This window comes from Melospiza melodia, chromosome 12 (assembly GCF_035770615.1).
Source record: "Melospiza melodia melodia isolate bMelMel2 chromosome 12, bMelMel2.pri, whole genome shotgun sequence".
Taxonomy (NCBI): domain Eukaryota; kingdom Metazoa; phylum Chordata; class Aves; order Passeriformes; family Passerellidae; genus Melospiza; species Melospiza melodia.
This window is the reverse complement of record NC_086205.1, coordinates 20,413,603-20,431,068: the sequence shown is the minus strand read 5'-3', so window position 1 is coordinate 20,431,068 and position 17,466 is coordinate 20,413,603. Positions and strand designations below refer to the sequence as shown.

The 17,466-nt window shown below is 43.3% G+C and overlaps 1 protein-coding gene across 1 annotated transcript in view; it reads right to left on the bottom strand.

Moving 5' to 3' along the window:
- The window catches only part of MCF2L2 (MCF.2 cell line derived transforming sequence-like 2), a 152,139-nt gene extending 140,986 nt beyond the window's left edge, over positions 1 to 11,153 (bottom strand). Inside the window, exon 1 of the mRNA XM_063167213.1 lies at positions 10,592 to 11,153. Coding sequence (XP_063023283.1) covers positions 10,592 to 10,694 — 103 coding nt within the window. The 5' untranslated portion in view covers positions 10,695 to 11,153. The remainder of the gene's footprint in view (positions 1 to 10,591) is intronic.
- Between the last annotated feature and the right edge of the window lie 6,313 nt (positions 11,154 to 17,466).

Below are 17,466 nucleotides of genomic sequence, written 5' to 3'. Positions count from 1 at the left end.
CCACTCAAGATAAAATGATGCACAAGGCCCTGATCTATAGCCAGGGTGTAATTCAACATGATACAAAATTGCACATTGCTGAAACTGCATTTTCCCCTAACTGAAATCAAAACCAGGAAGATGGATTTTTATGAGCAATCAACAAAAATTACTAAAAAGTTTACCTCAAACTGAACTTTGACTTCAAAGCCAGCTGTGAAGCCTCTCCTGGCTTCATCAATGAGGAAAGGGAAGAGATACCAGACACAGATAACAGTACAAATATCTGAGACAGATGAAATGGTGAGAATAGTTTATAATCTAATTTAAAAAAAATAGGAAGTCTGTTGTCACAGAATAAGCTGATCACCATAATAAGGATTAATAAGGTTTTTCCAGGAACCTTCCTGCACCAACAACTGGCATGTAATTGCCAGAGCTCTCTGATCAGTTATGCACCTGCTCACAGCTCAGGGTCATGCTAAGGCCACAGCTATTTCAGTTTGAAATAACCTTTTCTCTGCATATTGCAAGATCAATAGTATGGCACCTATGAATGTCATCAGCTTTGGCTTTTATGCTGCAAACACCAATATTGATCCCTTCAAAAATTAAGCCTAGGCTTCAGAGACCTCTGAACCACAGTGTAATGGATAACAGTGAACTTCAGACTCAAAGAGGGGAAATATTTATAGTCATGCTTTGTTAGGTGAAGGATTATTGATTGATAACAAGAAGCAAACTCTCCTGATAGTAATTCTAGCCACAGCAATTCAGTGAGAATATGAAACCCATATCAGACAAAAATGCACTCGAAGTGTTTAAGTTGTAACATATACGATTAACAGGCAGCAAATTCAAACTTCTCACATCCAAATAATCTAATTTTCACTTATCATTGCTACTAGAGCTGCATGTGTTTGCTGTGGTTCCTTTCTCAACACCTGTCTGTCAGCATGTGCACATCCTTGGAAAGTTATAATTAAACTGGAGATATTGCAGTAACAATACTTGGAGATGCCAGTAACTGTGGGCTAATTGCCTACCTAGGTATAACTAAAATTCGTATAGTTCTTGGAACTTAAAAGCAAAAGTCACTCTCCTGGAATACTGAAAGACACCCTCTCTGGGTCTAGATTTTCTTCACCTCTTCACATTGAACCTAAAGTGGTTTTCGACCGTAAAATGTGAGTACAAAATCTCTGAAGCTCAAGGCATGTAAGAGGAGAGTCAGATCCTATCAGCAGCTGCTGCCAGGCAGCCCACAATAGCGTACATCAGCATTGTTGGTCTTGTATTTATGTCTCAGAACTGCAGATAACTGCTCTTGTGTTTGGGGCCAGCTGTAGACAATTCATTGCCCAAGGGAAACTGGAAATCACACAGCTCCCGGTCATGCAGAGGAAGCAAGAGCTAAATGGTTTGCAGCCCCTCATATCTCGTTGCCCTGGGCAACAGCCTGCACTGTGGGAGTGGCAGATTCAGCCTTCCTCATATGGATTCTGTAATTTATGGTGTTAATGATGGATTGATACTGTGACAGCCCTTCTGTAGTACCATTGGGGGGCTCAGGCATTAGGTGATACGGGTGGGTGCATAAACAGTCTCAGGATAAGAGCTGCTGGTTTCCATCCAAGATCTTTGAGACACAGATGGAGGTAACTGGAAGCACAGAGATTACAGGTTGCACTCACGGATGTGGGGAATCTGAATCCAGATCCTCTCAGCATGGCTTTCCTTGAGCTCTGACAAATGAACTCAGGATCCTCATATGAACCCAGGACAATGCTGACAGTAGGTGCTAACTCTGTGCTGCCTCTTACACCTACTTGCAGCAGGGGCTACAGCTGGGTCAGCTACAGCTGAGTCCACTCAGACAAAAATATCTGGTCCCGTGGAGTGCTGAGTACCAGCAGTTCCCCATATTCACATAGAAATAAAGAGCTCTTTGCACCTTTCTGGATCAGAGCCACTTTGCTGTAATATTGATGACAGATCATTTCCCATCACCACTTTGCAATGTTTCAAAGGATTTTGGCTTCTGCAGAAATTTAACCTTTACTCCCATGCTTGAGCAATCCAGGTCAGGAATCAGTGAATTTAAAATCAAAATAACATTGGACTAACATTCCATAAAGGACCTTTGTGTGTCTGTTTAAATTTCCATAGAGTCACCTTTGCATTCACTGTAACAGTCCTGCACCTAAGTCCCCAGAGAACTTCATCTGCGCTGCATCAATGTACTTCTGGAATCAGGGCAGACCTGCAGATAGAAGAGAGGGCTGGGCTGGCTGCCTTGAAGGGCCAAACAAGCCCCTGTGTGCTCAGAGCAGGAGAGCTATTATGAGATGGTAGTACCTATGAGATGGTAGCCAAATCGTGGGCACAATCCACCTTTGAGACAGGCAGAGTAAATGGTACTGAAATGAGTAGCAGTCTCCATGAAGGCATGGACACTCAGTGCTTTGGCTGTGCTTGTTCAGCTCCTGACTGCCCAAAAGATTCAGGACTCAAAGGCCATCACAGAAGTGATTTTGGAACAACACATTTTCAACAACACACCAAACACAATGCACAGCAAGTGCAAAGCTGGTTTTGAGCAGGAGTATGGGTGTGGTTGTATGTGTGTTGTGCTGGAAAACAAAATAGACAATCATTTCATGACAGCATGGATTATTGATCCTGGTAGTCTGTCCTTCCTCTGGACATTTTTTTGAGGGGATATTGTACTGTACTGTCAGGTCTCTGCAATGGCTAGAAAAGATGGAGACAGAGCATAGCAGCTTTGTAACCTAAATTCTAGGGTCCATGGAAATTTATTCTGTCTCAGCTCAGGACTTCATTCCATACTACAGTGCAGGAAATCTTCTGATAGAAAATAGGATGAATGCAGAATTATATTCACAATAATTCATTAATACAAAGGTATTTACAGACCTCTACTGAAAAGGCACCAGCTTTCTGCAATGCCACACTGCAAAAGACAAGAAGTAGGTGCATATAAATGTAATGCATTTCACCCTTGAATGAATGCTGTTGCTTCAGATTTTACCAGCCTGAATTCACATGCTGGACATGGCCCTCCTCCAGTACATAAGCTCAATGATTCCTCAGAGGCAGTTATGCTTTTGGACTCACAGATGTTATCTGTGTTGTGCTTACATGACAGTGGAGCTTGAAGATACTGTGATCTCAACCCAATTGTCCCCTACACATCTGTCCCCATGCCAAAGTGGAGCCTGCTGTCTTTTGCTCCACTAAACTCCAGAGCTTTTTACAGTGCTCCTGCTCCCTAAGCAGTACCTCCTTCCATGCCATGACTTACAGATCACTCAAGGTATTCACTACTGATGTTTTTCCATCTATGCATGTAAGAGTTGGCTGTTTCTTCACCCTGTCTCCCTTCTGTTCCTTGGTTCCAGTTCTGGCAGCTCTGCTGCACTGGTTAGTGTGAGTCACTGATTAGCAATGATCCATGTGCCATGTTATCTCTTTCACATCATTCTCCAGCATTTTCTCACATGAGCAGGATCAGGCAGCTTTGCAGAGAACTCAGATTGCTGCCAGTCATTGACCCACTGACCACCTGGGGCAATGCAGACATTGACAATGTTACCGTGCTCAACTCTAAAGGGAGGTACAAGGCCAGCCTGGCCTTTAGCAGCAAAACATGTATGGCTTTTCTCTTCTCCCAGACACTTGAACACAGCCAGCTCTGAAGAACAGGAGAAAAATACACACAGGACTACTATGTACCAGACATGTGCTGTCAAAATTATTTTAGCAGTCACCTGGGCCCCATTCAGAAAAGTTCATCCTAGATTAAACACTAAGTCCAGCCTTGGGACTAAGAGAGGCCTCAAATGTGGTACAGAAGGGGAAAAAGAGTGACAGCAATGGAATTGATTAGCTTATTTTCTACTCAATGAGATGACCTGGTGCTGTAAGTACCCTCCCAAATCCTGTTTCCCTCAGGGAGAAGTCCTCTCAGGGGAACTCTTGGATTTAGACACCATATGGAAGGCGAGAAAAAGGAATTAAATAAAAGATGAGGCAAGAGGTGGAAAAAGGCCCTTGTATTAACGAGCTGCCAGACAATGTGATAGATGTCAGCTTAGTTTAATTTCCAGTGAGGCCATCTGAGCTCCCCTCTGCCACAGAGATGGGAACAGACAGGGCCTCCTCTCTGCCCCCTTTTGGTCCTATTTGCTTTTTAAGCTTGAGCCTTAGCAATGCAGAGTGGTCACTGCTGCCTGCCCTGTTAGCCCCAGCATCTCTCATTGTGCCTGGCTCAGAGACCTCACACAGGAGGAGGTCCTGCACTTGCTTTGCCCTGGAGATTCCTCCCACTTCCTCCTTCCAGGTAACCCAGGGCTTGCCCTGGAGAGTTTAAGAGCAGACTGGGACACAGTCTGACTAGATCATTGCAGGATGGCATAATTTTTCCCTTGCATTTGACCTAAGCTACCTCATTCTTTTTTAAAAAATTGTAATTTGATAGCCAACCCCACCCCCAAATATTAAAATGTGCCAAAAAACCCCTCCTACTATATAGTGTTAGGAAGAGCCTGCTCTGGAAGTCAGAGGTTTCTGCTTTCTGTTCCACTAAAACTGCCATTAGAGGGCTAACAGGCCTGGAGAAGCATCAGGAAAATCATGAGAAGCGCTGACCCAAAGAGCAAACAGACAGACTTCCTTTCAGCTGAAGCATGTATCCTGGAATAACTCATTTGAGTCCCAACTATTTTCCAGGCACTAAAAAAGTGTACCGCAGAATTTTTTTAAGGATGTAGAGGACCTGGTGTCTGGCAAGCACAGCTGTGGAAGGGACCACAGGAATCACCACCACTAGCAGCTAAACTTGGATCCTGGCACCTGACTTTCCTTTACTAATTTCCTCACGTGTTAAACACTCCTCCATGCCAACAGACAAACACCCACAAGTCATTGCTAAGGTAGATTAGAAAATAAAGGGCAGAGGGAGACTGCTGTAGCATTAGATTGAACAGCAGCAATACAGAGGCTTTTGAAAGAGAGAATGACTGAGAGATTGACAGGTTGGATCACGCCTCAGTTCCATCCTGCCTAGTTCCCTGTCTCCAACAGTTGCCATCACAACATGCGTGAGTAGAAAGTGTGAAAACCTTGCAGCAAGCAGATGGTGGATAGCTACTCCTATTCCCTTTTCTTCCCAACATCCTGGTCTCTTACTGGCATGAGAATGAAAGCTCAGGGTGTAACAGCTAGTTTTGGGAAGGGTATCAATAAATGAGAAAACAGGGCTGTAAGCAGCCTTTTAATATTTGGGGCTCTGCATGGCTCTCCTTAGGGCACACCACTCTGAAAGAAATTAGAAACAGTGTCACACCTGGATATTGCAAGGTTTTCTTAAATTGTATCAATGATGCCAGGATCACATCCCATATGAGAAAATATTCACCTAAAGTAAAAGATGGAATGTAGAAGAGAGACATCTCTGAGCTGTTCTGACACTGAAGCAGCCTTAATGCATGCTACTCTTTCTAGGAATCTCTTTAGTCACCTCTGCCTTTCTGAACTAGAGGCCAAACTATCACATAAATATTTTGCTTTGAGACAAACTAGTGTTCTGGATCCCAACTCAGAGCAGTTTCTTATAATCTTTATTTCTGACCATGTCTCTGCAAAGCAGATTAGAATGTGGCCTTTAAACAAGTCTGTGGTACTTGCAATATTCTACATCTTGGAAAGTGCACCACATACATCTGCACATTTTTCATGGGTTTCTGTGAGAGCTTAGTTTCCACTTTTTATAGATACAGAATTTGCAGCATCAGCAAAACACTTCTAAACAGTTTTATTAAACAACTTCCAGTGAAACAGCTGCACAGAATAGGCCATATAGAATGGGGTAAAATTAATAACCACAATCTATGAACAAAAAAGTAAACAAGTAGCTTTTTTAAGCTGTAAAACTAAAATAGATAAATTGCTATTATCTCTCCTTTCCCACATTCCACCCTCCTACATGGAATCTCTGAGGTCTAATAGAATGAGCTTATTTCCCGTGTCTTCACTATTTTCATCTTTCACTTCAGATACTATTTTTTACTTGGCATGAATTCAATATTTTTGATCTTTGTCACTTCACCAAGTTTGGTAGAAATTGGCCAACAGTTCAAAAGCTTTACTGGGAAACAGAGATAAAGATGCAGATAACAGGATCAAAGCTCAATTTTTTTATAAAAGTAGGTTAATGGGGAAATTTCAACCTACCATTTCTCATAAGCATGAGATCCCAAGCAAATTTAGCAAACCCATTTCTGCAGTTTTCTATTGTCATATTTTATTGGGAATGCAGTGATAGATGTTCCTCCCATGCCTTATGTTATTTTGGGTGAGGAAATCTGGTGTGCTGTGGTCAGTGGAAAGACCACTTTCCATTTGCTGTGCACCAGAAATCCCTAAGTAGGACAGAGCCACAGAATCCATGGTTCAAAAAGAGTTCCTGAAATGCATGAATGCTCTAAAATAAAGGAAAGAATTTTATGTTGCAGAGGAATTTGATTTGATTTAAGCCTTTGCATAGGAGTAGCAAAGGGCCTATTTGATATGGTATCTCAAAAGTTAATTTCCTAAAATATCCTTTTTTGTGTCCTTAATGTCCACAGACACATATTAGAAACATTGCAATTGTCTGTCCAGCTGTGACATATTAGATTATTTGTGGCTTTGTAGCATAAAGCAGATTCTGCAACTTGTGATGCTTAGCCACTGGCCTGGGACAAGTGCCAACTGGGGTTATTCCATTCTACTGACCTAAATTCCTCTCACACAGTCAGGTGGATGCAGTATCATCCTTTACTTCCTGCCCCAAATTATAACACAGCTTCTCTTCACACACACAGGTATTTTACACCACTCCTCAACTCTGGTGGTTAAGCCAAGAGTGATAGGAATTGACATACCATGGTTAACAGATAGGAATTTTAAGTCCAGAGATGTCAATCCTAAACTAAATTCAGTCGGTGACTTTCCTTTTTATTTCCATCAAATTGTTAAAATTCCTTTCTGTTTGTTTTTTTTTTTTTTTTTTCATAAAATGAGAGACTGGGGAAATACAAGTGTGTAAAATCAGATGAAAGCTGACATGAATGTATGGGGTTGTTTCTTGTACGTAACATTTGTGCAATGTACACACAATTTGCTTTCTGCAAATTCACATCAGTGCATCTCCTACCAGGGACACCGACAGTCAGCTCTTCTGGGTCCAGTTAACACTCCAAGGGGAGGAACTCTTACAAATTCATTGAGAATTATGGGGAGCCTCTAACAAAACCCCATCTCCCATGTGCTGTGGAATTCTTTATTGGCAAGAGAGAAGCCAAGCTGGTGACCTTTTGAGACAGTTCACATTGGTTCTGGCAGCTCCATCCTATCATAAAATCATTTTAAGAAAAAAATCTGCAGAAAATGGGGCACTGGGTGGAGGTGCCTGTGTGCGCAGCTGTGCCCAGAACGTTGCCCACACATAGCAAAGCTGGCATCAGATTTCTGGGGGCCAAGTGCCAAGTGTGGGTGGGTAGTGAGAGCACAAAAGCCTGTTCCTGTGGGCTTTGCAGGCTGCAAGAGCTGTACGTGTTCCCACAGGCAAACGATGCTGCTGTCGGCACCAGGCGTGTCACCCTGCAAAGCTCTTCCCTCCCCACCACAGAGGAGCTGCCACTTGCCCACCTACCCAAAGGACACACTTTTTCCAAAATTGATGAGTGTTTCCCCAACACCTCCCAACAAACAAGTTCAATGAAAGTAGGGTAAATTAAAAAAAGACTCTTGACGCAGTTTTGGTAACAAGACTGGGTAGTGTTGCTGCTAAATCTCAGATAGTAAGCAGAAAGCCTGCTAGTGTCCACAAACTACTCCTGCCCTAGGCACCTCTGGTGGCCCCATTACCTCAGCCACACCAGGACAGTCAGGAACAATCCCACGGAGGCTGAGGGAGCACAGAGCTACACAAGGGATCTAATCTCTGTTGTTTTACATTCTGTGAAGATGTGCTACTGTGCAAGTTGGTAATAGAAAAGTATCAAGGTAAGAGAGCTACTGTGGAGCAGGAAAATACCTTCAAGGCTTTGATTTTGACCCAGGTGAGGCAGGTATTGTATGTATGAAGTCTGTAGCAGGATAAGAAGCTTTTTTTGCTAGCACATGAACAGTGTAACACAACATGAGTCAGCTAATGAGGGATGAGAGCTTTTGCCCAGGACAGATAAGTTGAGCCCCAGGCAATTAATTATGTGACACTCTTATTGACACATTAAAAATAAAATGGTGTGTCATTACTTCCCACAGACCAAAATTATCCTATAAAGGTTTTATTGAAAATGTAAAGGTCTTTCTTTTTAACATTCCCATAAAGTTCTTGTTTGACATTTTGGAAATTTTGTGAATAAATTTCTTCCCTCCTGCTCTTGGGCGAGCTAGGAACTGCACTCCCAACCAAGAGCTGGCTACATTCTAAAGAGTTTGAATCCCACCAATCCAGGTGGCAATATGAGGGTGAGAGTTGTAAAAATAGTGAACACAATAAATGGCCAGAGATCCCCTCAGTTTGCTAAGGCTGAGAGCCCTTTCACTTGTTTGAGCTGTAAAGATTCCCAATGAACATACAAGAGACCCTTGCAGGTTCCTGGGAACTATTTGTCCAATAAGCTATTGCTGATTCAGCTAAGGCACCCATGTTACATGTGATTCATAAATATGGTGCATCATCATCATGGGTTTGGAAGAAACATTTTTCCTTCAGCCAATAACAAATATTTGAATGTTCCTTTCTTCCATTTTTGCACAACTTACATGATTCAATAAAAAATGAACTCTGCCTATGAAAAGGCAGGCAGACTCCACAAGTAGGGTCTGATTTGTAGGTTTCAAATGGCTGGGGAAATGGTGGGGTTATCCTTCCCTGATGGAAGCTGATCAGCTAGGCTCCTGCCTCAGTGTGGAATGGATAAAACACCACAATCCACGACCTTCATTCCTCTCCTGAGGACTGGCCTGCTGGGTGACCTCCAGGAAACCAGTAAGACTCTCTAGCATCAGCCTCATGACCCAGAAACCTCTCTTGAATTTAGCAGAGAACAGTGGAAAGGTTCACTAACATTTCTAGTGTCCAGAATGACTTTCTATTAGACAATAGTATATTACACAGTCGGTAACATATTGCTGTGTTACCTCTAACAAATCCCTTCTGATTTCAAGGAGAGTCCTCAACATGGATGATGGGACCTGCATTGAGTTTAACAAGAAAACCAGAAGACATACAAATCTTTTTGGCTCTCCTGAAATACTTACTAAAAAAAAAAAAAGGATACGCCTCATATTGAATTCCAAATCTTCATTAAAAAAATGTGAATTCATATGATTTCATGTCAATCTGAATTTGCACAATTGCAAAGCAATTCCTGTTGGCATTACTGGGTCAAAGAGCCTGCTGCTGCAAGCTCTCCTGGCAATCATACTCTCTCCCACACCAAGCTCCTGCTGAGGTTATCCTGGAAAAGATTTTGGAGAGATGGGGCCTGGTCCTAAATATTTCATTGACTTTGAATCTGCTTTTGTGCTATTTCTTTAGGCAAGATGCTGATTGCATGTGCTCTATTAAACTTAGTTCAGCTGCCATAGCTAATATCAAGCCAAAGAATAATGTTGGTCTAAAACCTTACTTATATACTCTATAAAAGCCAAATTTTAGTCACACTCTGTTTCATATACAGATTGAACAAAGCCAGTGACAAAGGCATTTCAGGAACCTGTACAACATATTTGGCATTCATAGCATACAATCCATTCAAACACTAACAGCTACAAAATTTGCTCCTATGGAATTCAACCAAAAAGCTTCTCTTTATGTGATGCAACACAGCTGTAATCTGCTTTAACCCAACGGTAGGTAACAAAAAAGGGTCACAAAGGCTTTTCTCAGCTGATATTTTAATCACCAGCATCTCCTACTGTCTTGCTAGTTTCAGGTTCCTCAGTTCCTGGCCCAGCAGTCCCCAGCGCCAGCAGGTGGGTACCCAGCTCAGATGCTTAAGGATGTCAGAGCAAAGCATAGGGCCTCACCTGTATTCACTGGCATTTGAATGTTAGAAACAGTAAAATCAAGACTGAGAGAGAGGAAAGCTTTTGAGATCCTGTCCCTGTCCTAGCACCTTCCAGAAATCCCGAAACAGCAAAGGCCATGAAAAGCTTATCTGAGAATGGGCTGCTACTCCAGTATCACAAGCAAATGCACAGCACATTAGCGCTGCCGTTGCTCCAGCATCCTCCCACACCCCCTTTTCTCCACCACCTCCCTGCAAGAACTGTGCTCGGGTATTTTACACAGATCACTTCACAGGTAGGACACGCTGCTCTTACTGTTCCTGCTTTTCAGAGAAAACGTGCTTGACAAACAAACCATCAATAAAAGGCTGTGTAATTGCCCACAGCCGGGGATTCGCGGTCTGCTGATGGCTCCTATTTCACACACAGGTGTGATATTGGCACACAAAGGCAGCAGCACCTCCTGGGGGAACAGGGTCCCCAAATCCACGCAAATGTAGTAAGAAGAAAAATAAAGATGCCTTACCCACATGGGTGATAACCGTAGTCAGTCGCTGGGTGAGCTCCTGATGTGACATCTCTTCTTCTTTTAGCCAAAAAAGCATTTCACACAGGGAACTACACAGCATCCAAAAAAAGATGCACCCAGAGTGGGAGGCTGCACACTCACTGCCTCACTTGCACACAAAGCAAGGACCACTCCCACGGCACGGCCCTTCCAGCTTTCACATCTTCTCTCGGCTGCTCACCTCTTCCAATTTGCTGCCATCCATGCATGGACCTTGAAAAGCTCCTTCCAGATGGGCACTTTACCCCCCTCGACGGAAGGAAGGCAGCAGGAGGGGGTAAATATAAAAGCGGGGGAAAGCAGACGAGTTGATTGCTTATGGCTTTTTTCCTCCCTTCTCCCGCGGATGAGGCGAAGGATAAAGAGACAAACCAGCAAGCAGATACCTTCCTCCAGGGAGACTTTTGGATGGTGATGCTGCGAGTCAGGGAAAAATCCTGGAGGTAGGAATGGCATGGGGAGGAGTGGAGCTGGCAGGAGAGCTCGAACAGCCGCAGCTGCTCTGCGACGCTCCCTTCACCAGCGTGCCTGGGAGCGGAGAACGACACGCACACAGCCTCCGATGCTCCCCCTCGGCCCCCGGGGCCCGAGTGCCTTGCAGGCTGTGGTTGAGTGGAACCCCGCAATGTCTCCAGAGACCCTCCTCCACCCCTGTTAGAAGCCCCTGCCTGCGGGGCCAGCGCTTCCATGGAGGGGGAGGGGGCCGCTGGCCGTTCTGCGTGTGCCGTGGCCAGAGGCTTTGCTGCTCCACCCGCACGGACAGGATCCCCGGGCTCCTGGCTGAGCCCACAGGAGCCTCTCCAGCTGCACCTGTACCAGCAGGGTGAATTAATCAGCTGTGGGTGCTGGGCAGAGCTGATCGTGGCCACGGAGCTCAGCCGTGCCCGTGGGCAGGCAGGCACAGGTGGCCTTCAGTGGCCACAGCAGGTCTGTGGCACCCACGGTGCCAGCCTTGCCCGGATGTGTGACTGCCGTGGGGCAACGGGAAAGCTTCATCAGCCCTGGGAGAACAGGGAGAGTAAGGCAGGCAAGGAAGTGAGGAAGGGCAGGACAAGGCAGGGACTTGTATGTCTCCATTGCATCCCTCTTTGCACCTCATCCTTGGAAGCCTACCTGAAGCTCCACACATGGATAACTTATTGCACAGCTAAAATGGAAGAAACAAAACAGACCAGGGTGCAGCTGCCTGCAAGATCTGCACTATTCCCACAGAATTAATTCAGCTCTAAATCCAGATCCCTAGCCATCCATAGAGTTTTGCTTAAGCCCACCTTTCCAAGCACACCAAAGAACCTGACCACATGCATGCCCAAAGCTGGAGCTGTAAATACCCCTGTGGCCCTGTCAGATCTTACAGCACAGTTAGTGAGGCTGTCCTGGTGTTGTGAAAGGTTTACCTCTGTGAAGAGAAAATCCTATAATCAGCTGGCTGACCTAAAAGCCAGTCTGAGTACCTGTGCTGTTGGCCTCATTTTTGGATGATTGACCAACTATGCCAAGAGGTTCCTTGCATAGTTTTGTTCAGTTATTTTAACAACATGAGAAAGGATGACTTCAGAGCCACCCACCAGGCAACATTTTGGGATTAAAGCAAAAGCCTTTTTTTTTTCTGAGATCCAATTTTACTGCCTATCTAGGCAGTAAAGGTCAAACTGCAAAGACCTTGACTTATGTTAAAAGGATTCCCCCAGCCAGGGAAGAGATGGCATCATTGGGGGAAAAAATATGTGGGAAACAGACTGACATCTAGCTATAATTTTTGAGGGATTAGAAAGGTCTGGGATGCTTTATTTTTTCTTGAAGGGTCACAGATGGCAGGTAGGAACATGGCACTGAAAAAGTCACCATGTTTCCAGACACAAGATTTTTTTTTCTTTTTTATTTTTCTCCAGGCACAGACACTGTATAAGCCCATTCATAAAGTAAATACACTGAAAAGCAGAGTAGATTATTTGCTCTCACTACTCCTACAGCAAGGCTGTTCAAGAATATCAAGGATAACTAAGAGCCTTTGTCTAATTTCTAGCTAGATTAATTCTCAGCTATTTTAAGACCATATGCTCCTCTACCAACATAGTTATTCAGCATCAGCAACTGCAGATTTGTGAATATTTGCTATTTTAAGATCCCTTTTCTCTTATTATTTGCTCTTGCTATGTTAATCTGCTTTCTAGCTTTCCAGCACATCTTCAGTAGCTTTTGAACCTGTCAGTCAATTGCAATCCAGTTCAGGAGAGAGGAATTCTCACAGGTTCACTGAAACTCAGCCAGGTGCACAAAGTCTGAAAGGGGGAAGGATGCAGCAGTGACTCACTGATTAATCCTGGCTGCTCCCTGCCCAGGTGGGTTAAACTGCAGGGTGGGTTACATGGGATCAGTCTGAGGCTAAATGGGATTCAGTCCAAGTTATGGTGCTGTCCCTCCCTTATGATGGAAGTGATAACAAACAAAAAGGGGGAATTTTGGTAGGAAGGTTTTGGGCAGCAGGACACAGCCATGGGATAGCAAACTCCATTAGTTACAGTTACAGGATGATTCCTTTACACTGCTAAGATTCAGTGGTGCCAGCATTAGAAAAAGGTTACTGTTCATTGTGTACATTGCCATTACAAATTCCCAAATGGAAAAGCCACTGGATGGAAGTCAAATATATTGCAAAAGCACAGGTGATTCACAAACCCAAGCTGAGAAAGGGAGAAAAATAGAAGCCTAGGCTACAGTGATCTCTTGAAGGGACAGAGAAATGAAAGCCCTGTATCTGTCACTTTAGGAATGGTTGAAAGTTGCTGAAGTAACAGACTATTGATGGGATGGTAACAATTTCAAGGGCTGGTAATTTTTTTGGTGAAATTGAGCCAGTACTTTTACAACAAATACTGACTTCTCCTCTGAAGGATAAAAGCTCTTGGTGATATATATGTGGTAGAGGTACAGAGGATGATGATTTACATTTCAGGCAGGGATCTCACTGAAAACAGAATCAGGGGCTGTGAAAACACCATGGTTCCACTGCTGAGATGATGGCCAACAGGCAAAACAATTTGATTTTTCCACAGAGTGACAGCCTGACAAATCACCAGCTCTTTATTAGATCCTGAATCAAACATCTGAGGCCAAAGCACTGTAAGCAATTTTAGTGAGCAGTAAATTGCACACTGCTAACAAAAAGTGTTTATAAGACTCTATGGCCTGACCAATGTAAGGGGAAACTCTCAAAGGGAAAAAAAAGGACATTTTCTCCTTTTTCATCTTATCTAGCTATATATATTCCTTCTGTCATTAGAAAACACTTGGCCAAATGAGCCTGAAGAGCTATTGAGAATTGAAATGAGATCCATGAAACCAGGCTTTCTTCTTCACTGTCTTGATTATTTCCATTTTCCCAGTCCTATGTAACCTTTACAAACTCAGCCATCTTTTAGTTTTTCATTAAAATCTCCTTCCAGAACAAGATGACAACCTTCTCTTATACAGAGTGAATCTGAAGACTTTTCCATAGTAGAAAAAATAGGCAGGCTGATGAAATAGCAGAGAAGTTTAGAATCCCTTTACCAAGTTTCTTCCTTTGAAGACTTTGCTACTACTTTGATACCATACCCCTTCTGTCTTTGTCTCTAGACTGGCAGATCCCTGTATCAAGGGCTGTGGCTCTGGTACTTGCTGGGAAGAGCTAGAACACTTGGCACAATTGGGAAAGGCAATTACACTGTCACCACTTCTGACAGGCTATGGCAGTACCTCAGAACCGCAGCACATTTCCGTTAGCAGAAGAAACTGTTAAGTGAGTCAGACACTTCTTTGATTCACACAAAAAGAAGGCACCCAGAGTGCTGCTTCCTTTCTGGAACATCAGTCACATAGTAAAGGAAAATAGCACTCCATATTTTAAGTTTTCTTACTTTTATTCTATTTGGAACACTTCAGCCAGCAGTGCTTTTGCTTGGCTTTCAAGAGAGTCACAGTGCTGGGGCTTCTCTGCTGTTCTGGGCTTTCTGCTGGGCTCTTGGTCAGCTCCTGTGACAAATCTGGGCTTCTCTGCCAAAACTGGCAGCAACACTTTCCTCCACACACAGCTCCCCTGGCAACGCCTGAGGCTCTACCCTCACACTTAGCCTCTCACCTGAGCTCTGCAAAGCCTGACCTGCTTTGCCTCAGATGCTGTTTCAGCTACTTGAAAAGGAGCACATCTCCTTGTAAAATCTATTCTGAACAAAAAGAGGCCACTGAGGACACAACACTAGTTTTAGCAAAATTCTCTGCTCCTCTCCTTGTCTTCCTTCCCTGTCATAAACCTTTTTGTCAACATCATTTACATCAATCATTCACTTTCTGTGCTCCAGAACAACTGTCCTGACACAGGCTGGGGCAGTGGCCCATCTGTGAGCAGGACCATTAATATACCCTCAGGAAAGAGTGCATGAAACAGGCCACCTAAAGAGATTATCCCTCTCCAGTATTTCCCTGTCAGACTGCAGTGATCTCTGGTTCAGGGACTTCCTGAACAGAAGTCTGCATATGACTGATAATATTTAATGCTCTATTTCTTCAGGAATCTGTCTAGATATTTTTTAATCTACTTATAATTTTGATGGCCATAAAGCTTGATAGTAACAAGACTTGCAATTTAAATATGCATTGTGTGAAAAAAGCAACTTCTTTTGGTTTTAATTCTGAAGCTTGATGGTTCAGTTTCAGGCCTCTGATTCCTGCATCTTGAGAAGGAATGGATACTTTCCAATTTGCAGTATCCACCTTAGCCAAGACTTTTTATGCAGTGGTTGTATCCCACAGTTACCTGAGCTGAGCTGAGACAAATGCTGTCCTAGTTATATCTAAGGGGAAAAAAGGAAGCTTATTGATACCTTCAACATTCTTGCCATGTTGCTTTGAACCTTCTCTTGTTTCTGCAGCTTGGACAGTAAAAACCTCCAGTGCCAGTCTGCTCTGTGTTGCTTACACAATTGTGGTGGATGTCTTCCAATGCTAAGAGTTAGGAGACAAATGTTTGCTGTTAAATTTTTTACAGAAATCCATATGCCTATTTTTATCGCATTCATTTCTTTCAACTCTTTATTCTTTTAAAACAAAGCCTGGATTTTAGACAAAGCTGTTGAACAGAAGTGATTCTGTAATTTTTAGGCCCAGGTTACTTTTATGAACTCTATGTAGTTTATTTTAAGGAAGGCACTTGTCCACTTTCAGCATCATAAAAATCCCTAGGCTGATCTCCTAGGAAGCTTTCATGTCAACTGACTGCAGGTCTAGATTGATGGAGGCATGGGGAGGTCTCCAGGGCAGCAGGCAGAGTAACTTATAAAGACAAATGTCCTCCCTCTAATCAATTCTCCTGCCCTGCTGCTGTCACTAGCCCCTGACACATTGGCTTTCTGTCAGATGAGCTCTTGCCCCCTCATTCTGTGGCTGTACAGCTGCAAATGGCTCACATAACACTGGTGTCCTGGTTTCAGCTGGGATAGATTTGTTTTCTTCTTAGAAGCTGCTACAATGCTCCGTTCTGGATTTGGTGTGAGAATAATGCTGACATGAAACTGATACTTTGGTTGTAGCCAAGTGGTGCTCACCCAAAGTCAATGACTTCACAGTGTCCCATGTTCTTCTAGTGAGGAGAGGCACAAAAATCTGGCAGGGAGCATGGCTGGGACAGCTGGCCTGAACTGGCCAAAGGGACATTCCATGCCACAGCATGCCCAGTGTATAAACAGTGAGGGCTGATCACTGCTCAGGGATGGGCTGGGCACCGCTCAGCTCTGTGTGAATCACTTATCTGGGGTTTTATTTCTCACTCTCTCCTTTACATTACAATTATTATTGCTATTTTCTTGTTATCTTCAGTATTATATTTTACTTTGTTTCAATTATTAAATAGTTCTTATATCAATCCACAAGTTTACTTTTTTTTCTGATTCTCCTCCCCATCCCATCAGAGGGACAGAAGTATGTGAGGACTGCATGGATTTAGTTACTGGCTGAGGTTAAACCACAGCAACTGGGAAGGGTCTCCATTTAGGAGCACTGACTAGGCTGGTGTAAAAAACAATCTTTCCATGGGAAATGCCAGACAGAAGCAAATGGGAGGACATGGTAACAGAGTTGGATCTGTTGGTCCTTAAGATGTTGAGTGAATGCAATTCAACAGAATGGAGGAAGCATAATTTTCAGTCCTTACATACATGAGGGAGAGAGAGAAAAAAACAGGGAGAAAGAGAGAGAAGCTTGGGCTTCATTATTCCTTTCTGGAATTTTAAACTTTTCTTAAGGCAATGAAACTAGAAGTTGTGTTATGAAGTTCAGTTAATGTAGCAGAAGGTAAATTCCACTGCTACATTGACTCTCAGGCTCATCCAGAGCTGACAAAATGAGAAATGCAAGGTACATTTGAGGTGGCCCCATTAAGGACAGTGGATTGAATAGAGACCAACAAATAGAACAAAGCTTTATATAGCAAAGCTTTATACAGTTGCAGAAAGAAACTGATTTCAGAAATCATTTGTTACCATGACTTGGAAGTACCAAATATAATCACAGTAGGAAAAAAAATCATTGCATTTTCATCTAGAACAAAACAACTTCAGTAATTATATGTGTGGGCATTTCTTGCGAAGACTACAATCTGGATTTCATTCTTCAATAGAAGAATGCCAGATGAAAGGAAACAACTTATTTAAAATTGCCCAGACACGAATTACAGGTTTGACTCACTGACAGATTTATGTATTTTCAGCCTACATTTTTTCCTACATCTCTTTTTCCAAAGGCTGTTCTTCTGTTGCCATAGAGACCATTTCCAGTCTCTTTTCACTTCCACAGGGTCT